The sequence below is a fragment of the Mus pahari genome, chromosome X (genome assembly GCF_900095145.1).
Source record: "Mus pahari chromosome X, PAHARI_EIJ_v1.1, whole genome shotgun sequence".
Taxonomy (NCBI): domain Eukaryota; kingdom Metazoa; phylum Chordata; class Mammalia; order Rodentia; family Muridae; genus Mus; species Mus pahari.
In genome coordinates this window covers 146,681,633-146,688,243 of record NC_034613.1, presented here as the reverse complement: position 1 = coordinate 146,688,243, position 6,611 = coordinate 146,681,633, and the positions used below count along the sequence as shown (strand labels likewise).

Below are 6,611 nucleotides of genomic sequence, written 5' to 3'. Positions count from 1 at the left end.
CTCCCTCCCTCCCTCCCTCCCTCCCCTATGCTTTCCCCATGGTGATTTCCCTGGTCTCAGTCCTTGGGTCCAGTGAACTCACCAGCCTGAGAGCAGTTTCCCAATAAACCTGCCTTTAATGTAATGTACTCTGGCTTGAATTGGCTCATTTCACCGGTCATGAAGAAATAATCTATCACTTGGTTCTATATAATGGGGTCCAAATTCCTCAGACTCACATGGTGGGGATCTTCGTAATAAACACTACCCTGTCTCCTGAACAAGATCACCCAAGAGAAAATCAGATACTACTATCCCACCTAACTGCACATTTCACCAACAGGCTCCTGGGAGAGGACTCTCATGTCATTTCTATATTTATAGATATTCCTCCACAATGTGCCTGATTGCTGTTTTCAACACTATATCAAAAGCCTTGTGATTGGTACATGTACTAGGTTGGAGATATTCTAACCACCCTATCTCGAACATATTATTGTATTTAACTCCCTGACATTCTTCTTTCTGTAACTATGGTGTTCCATCCCAATGCATTCTCACTGTTTTCTTCTGCAGGAAAAAATCTGCCCCCACCCTGGGGCGGGGGAGGGTGCTGATGAGATGGCTTACCATTTGAGTATGAGAACCTCAGTTTGAATCCCCAAAACACTCATAAGTCAGGTCACAGTATGAGCATCTGTAGTCTCATGCTTTAAAATAGGAGGTAGAGAGGGGAGAATTCAAAGCTCTCAGGCCATCCAGACTGGCCTGTGGACTACAAACAACAAAAATATCCTGTTTCAAACAAAGTGGGAGACAAAAACCAACACATGAGGTTGTTTTGTGAACTCCACACATACCATTCACAAAACACACAAATATATGCAAGAAATGACTTTATATCTCCTTGTATGTTATCTTTAAGTCATACTTAAAGGTCATATTCAACTGTTCTCAAGACAGTGAAAACCTCCAAGACCCTGCTCAAAAAACAGTGAATCAGTTCTGGTCCCTCATAATGCTAATCTTTTTATGCCATGCCCTCACTAAGAACTGACCCCCCATATTGGGAGTTGTCTGCACTCATGGTAAGTAGAGAAATAAATGTTTTCAACAGGAATGAAGAAAAGAAGACACAGCTACAGAAATGATTGGGATTCCGAGTTACCCAAGCTGGCAAATGCCCAGTAGCATATGAGCACAATTTTCAAGTCCAGTTCGCAAGAATCAAGGGGATTCCAAGTTTGAAAGAACAGGTGGTATTCTCCTATCAGAGGCAGGGGCAGAGTTTGGCAGCTAAAAACACAAGTTGGTAAACACGTGCTGATTGCATCACCATACTATGTGTCCATGAATCTGACTTGGGTAATCCTGAAAGTAAGAGAATGTTAAGTCATTCCTGATTTTGTCTAATACCTCCCAGGTTTAGACAAAACAAAAAAACAAAAAACAAAAGAAAACAAAACCAGCCATTAGTAGTGAGCATTGAGTGACTACAAGTAATAGAATTGTGGGCATTTATGAGAATCTTGAGAGTGGAAACTATTGTGCGTGCTCAATTTGGTTTAAAATCACAAAGTCTTTTGCAAATGGATATGATCTATCACTTACTAAACCTGAAAATAAATTCTCAGATATTTATGTGGACTAAGGGGAATAGATACATATATAAGAAAAACCATAAGAGGATGTGGAGTCGCAAACATGGCTCCAGGGGGATCTTTGTGGATTAAGAGGCAGAGGAAGGCCCCAGGGATACATTAGATTAGCTCACAACCCTTCTGTAGGTAGTTAATAGATACCCAGCCTCCAGTGCAGCACTCAACATCACAAATGCAATGGTTCTCAGCTAGGGTTCTTCTGCCCCTACAAAGTATTTTGTATGATCAACAGATTTTGTTGTCAGTTTGGGATAAAGAGGTGCTGGGATGGCTAGTTTTATGTCAAGTTGACACAAGCCAGAGTTATCTGAAAGGAGAGAACATCAATTTAGAAAATGCCTCCATAGCATCCAACTGTAAGGCATTTTCTTAATTAGTGATTTATGAGGGAGAAACCAGCCCTTTGTAAGTAGTGCCATCCTTGGGCTGCTGATACAGGGTTTTATAAAAGAAAATCACGTTAACCACACCATGAGGAGCCAGGTAATAAGCAGCAGCCCTCCATAGCTTCTGCATCAGCTCCTGTCTCAAGGTTCCTGTACTGTTTGAGTTCTTGTCCTGACTTCTCAGTGATAGACTACAATGTAGAAGTATATGCTAAAATAAATCCTCTTCTCCTCAACTTTCTTTTTGGTCATGTTGTTTCATCACAGCAATAGTGTCCCCAAACTAAAACAGGGGCTCCAGGGCACAGAGTGGGCAGAGGACAGGAATACTATACAAAACTGAAACATTCATAGCAGAGAACCTTAGGACCTTAGATAGCAATAGTGCTAAGGCTGAGAAACCCTGAGGCAGAACAACCAGGAACAGTGCAAGAATCAAATATGAGTGAACCAAAGCTCACTTCTTTTTTTTTTTTTTTTTAAATGATTTATTTATTATTATATCTAAGTACACTGTAGCTGTCTTCAGATGCACCAGAAGAGGGCATCAGATCTCATTATGGATGGTTGTGAGCCACCATGTGGTTGCTGGGATTTGAACTCAGAGCAGTCGGTGCTCTTAACCACTGAGCCATCTCTTCAGCCCCAAAGCTCACTTCTGAAGCCTCTGGGTAACCATGCCGGGTGCTCTCTTGCTGTATTTTTGCCTTTATTAGTAAAGTTTCTCTCTTAGGACAAAGGACACAGCTTGCTTACAAGCAAGAAAGACAGGCAGTGCCCAATGATATGAATTTTCCTGGGGTTTGAAAGAGTTCCAGGACATTCAACCTTTGAAAGGTAACCCAGACCATTAAATTCCAGATCTAGGGGTTACATTAGGATAGCTTGGCCCCTAGTGAGTCAAACCAGCATTGGACTTACATGCCAGGATTCTACCCAATCACCCCATACATGCCTCAAGCATAAAGGGATTTCCACCCCTACCTACCCTCTTACACATTTAAACCTCTTATTAGAAAAGTTTGTTCTTTGCTATATGGAAATATACTGTTTTAACCATTACAATGGGGTGAGAGTTATGGTAGATGAGTTCTGTGCAGGCTGCCTACACACTCTGAAATGGACAGAAGCCATCTAGAATCACTGAAGTTCAAATTCTTGTTCACTGATTATGAGATGTTAATAGATAAGAATGTCAACAACTATCTAATCTTAAACATTGGTTTGCTTTTGATATCTCTCCTCTCCCCCTTCTCCCAATCCCTCCCTCCCTCCCTCCCTCCCTCCTTTCTGTTCCTTCTATAGATTAATCTGCTAATGTGTGCTTCTGCACCTGAAAAGGAATTTAGCCTCTCTTCTTCCCAAATGTCAAGGCGATTATTTTGGGTATAATGTGCCTCAACTTTTCTTTCCACTATCTCCATGATCCAGTCAGCAATGTTTTTGTTCATTTTTTACAATCTATATATCATGAAGCAGCAACAGTTACTTTAACTCAGTCACTAACATTAACAATATGTGATGTTATTATTTACTATCAATAATGCTATTTTTGTAGGGTAATATACTAAAATGGAAATCTAGCAGTTATGCTAACAGAGCTGAGAGGCTATTTTCAAACTGTTTGGCTTGGTTGTGTTTCCTTTATTTAACCTAAATCTCCAGCAATTACATAGTATTTCATTTCATTTCTGTAATGCTAACTGTGCTTTAAGATATTTAATTACAATTGATGAGATCTCCCTTCCTTTATGGAAACAAATCCCAGGCAATCCTATAGAGCCTGTGGAGTAAACTGGGAAAGAGTTGGTCATTTTTTAACCAACTACTATTTATTCTTTAAAAGTGTGCTGCTTTCCAAGTCCCCATCAACCACAGTTTCCCAATGGCTCTATTCCCCATTCAGAACCAGAGAGCAAACATTTAAAGGAAATCAGATAGTTCCCTCTGAGTTCCCTATTTATTATTGATTCCTGATCCATGCCTATTCTAGTAACTACTAATTGTCCTTAGAGGAATTTGGGCAGATTTCCATAATATTTCAAACCCTTAAGCACCAAAAGTATTCAGTACCATAGATTTCAGAAATTACACCTTTAGGAAAAAGAAATCAAAACTAGAGAATTATAATAGTTATTCTATCCTGCCACCCGAATACACACACACACACACACACACACACACACACAGAGTCAACATCCTTCAGAATAGTCTCTGAACTCTCATTCTAGTGGTAGAGGTATATCATGTAATATTTCATCAAATCAGGTTTGGTGAAGAGATTAGATGACCCTTTGATTGAAGCATCAAAAAGAAATCAGAACACCATCTCTTCCCTTGAGTCCTGGGACCATTCCAAAGTGAACCCTAGTACTCCTCCAGACACACTCATATGGTGGGCCCTTAGAATGGTCACATTCTGGCACCATCTAAACAACCAGAGTCAAGCATCTAAGGCTGGCGCCTCACTCTGTGCGTGAGAGACAGATTTAAAGACTTAGAACTGCCTGGGGCAGCTTTGGGACTGTGAGACACATGGCGCTGGTCCCTACCTCGGACCTCCACACGACATAAGGGTGACTGCGACTGTTAGGTGGAGCCTGGAACTTCCTCTGCTGGAGCCATCTCCTAGGAGAAGAGAAGATGCCATTGGGGCCTCCCCCGGAGGAACTGAGGATGCTTGCGGGACTGCGGCTACTTGCGGACCCGGCCAGGACAGAAGGCAAGTCCCAGCCCATGCTCTTCTTGAGACCACTGCGACTCAGTGGGACCTCGTAGTCAAAGTGGAAGCTGCCAGAAGGCGACTTTTCTTGCGGGGTGCTAGGTGTGGAAAAAGACGAGCACAGAGGTCTCGGAGTCTGGAACCGGGTACCCCGAAGATGCTGACTCCGGGGAGAAGAAGCTAGGCGGGAACCGAGACCCTCTGCTAAGAGCTGTGGAGAGTGGAGGCGGCTTACTGTGGAGCCCCGCAGGCCGCCCTCGGCGCCCATCTCGCTCCCGCAGCCACCGATCAGGGCTGGGTCCAGGCTGCGCGTCTGGCGCAGCTTCCTTTTGGAGAATCCCTTGGCCGAGGCCGTGCCGCCCGACGCGGGCGAGGAGCAGGAGAAGACACTGTGCAGCAGGCTCTGCGCGGACATCTCGGCGGGGCTGGGTCTGAGGGCCACCTTCTTCTCGTCTTCCCTCCTAGATCGCTGGAGACTGTAACCTGAGAAAACAAGTGGCCGAAGTAGAGTAGGGAAAAACTGCCAGGCGGGGCTCGCCGAGGAAGGTGGAAAGCAGTGCCCCGTTCACGCGCCACCAGCGCGCTCCAAGTGTCCCTGCGGAGGCAGAAACAGGAGCTCCATCCCCAGCCTTCTAGGAAACAAGGGATCCGGGTCCCTTTACTGTCTCTAGAATCTTCCCCAGGAGTCCAAGTCTCAAAGAGGCTAAGGAAGAGGAGGAAGGAGGTCAGTGACTAGCCGAGATCTCAGCTCCAACCCGCCAGCGCCACTCCCCCTTCCCAGCTGAAGGCGGGAGACGCTGCGCTCCGGCTCTCTGGCTCTGGACAGCCTCGAAATCTCCAGCAAGCTCCTCCTCGTGGCCTGAGGACAATCCCGAGGGCTAGGGAGGAGGCTGCCTGAGAGTCCGCCCTGAGCGGATCCTTGGTGCTCCCGGCGCGGTGAAAAGTCCTCTGGAGCACCCTGGCTCAGCTGTCCGACTGCTTCCCAGTGCACCCTCTTGGTGTTTTGGGGACCGTGGCTGTGCTTTGGGGGATCAGCTCGGCTGCTAAGTTCCCCTTTCTGATTGACGAGGCTCAAAAGTGTCTCCAAGTTCACGTTCCCGCACAGTCCCGAAGTTGACTCAGTGGGACACCACCGTGTGTGCTGCGACCCGGGCCTTCCAAGCACTGAGCGACAACTGCAGCAAAGAACTCCCCTGCTGCGCTCAGCGCTACTCAGAAAAGTCTGAGCTCAGAAGACAGCCTCTGAAGCGAGTATCCGTGTTCCTCTAGAGAGCGACACTTGATATTTGCTGCCAACCTTGGTTGGGCCCAGAGCTGGCTCAGAGATGTCCCAGCACCCTCGCGCCAGAGGCAGCAGGGAAAGGGGTGGCTTGTCCCGGCTAAGGCCAGAAGAACGCAGGGTCTGGAGCCAGGGCGGAGCCAGGAGCAGGAGAATGCAGAATGTGAACTTTTCCAGGCGCCAAACCTGGGAAGTAGCTCAGAGAGCGGGCAGCTGGTCTCTGATACCCGGCCTCTAGGGAGAAAGTCTTGAGGACGGAAGTGCGGACCTACTCCCCTTACTCCCCTCCCCCCAAGCCAGGGGCTCGCGGTCTCCACACACTTTTCTGCAAAGGAAGGGGAGTGTCAGATTGCACCCCACCCACTGGTGTCAGACCCGCAGTCCTGGACGGGTTTTCTGAGCTTAGAGTTAAATCCCCTGTCTTTTCTCCTACCCACAACCCCGCCTTTTTTTGTGGAGAGTCCTCGCGTGTCAGGGTCCTGAGCACGTGTGGAGATATGTTCTATTTAGGAGAGGTGAACAGAGCTTGGTCCGAGTGGAAATTCACACCAACTAAAGTTGTCTGGCCTCCGGGGTCACCCCAG

The 6,611-nt window shown here is 46.6% G+C and overlaps 1 protein-coding gene across 1 annotated transcript in view; it reads right to left on the bottom strand.

Annotated features, from left to right (window-relative positions):
- Arhgap6 (Rho GTPase activating protein 6) overlaps positions 1 to 6,289 on the bottom strand; it is a 488,517-nt gene extending 482,228 nt beyond the window's left edge. Inside the window, exon 1 of the mRNA XM_021187414.2 lies at positions 4,579 to 6,289. Coding sequence (XP_021043073.1) covers positions 4,579 to 5,163 — 585 coding nt within the window. The 5' untranslated portion in view covers positions 5,164 to 6,289. The remainder of the gene's footprint in view (positions 1 to 4,578) is intronic.
- Between the last annotated feature and the right edge of the window lie 322 nt (positions 6,290 to 6,611).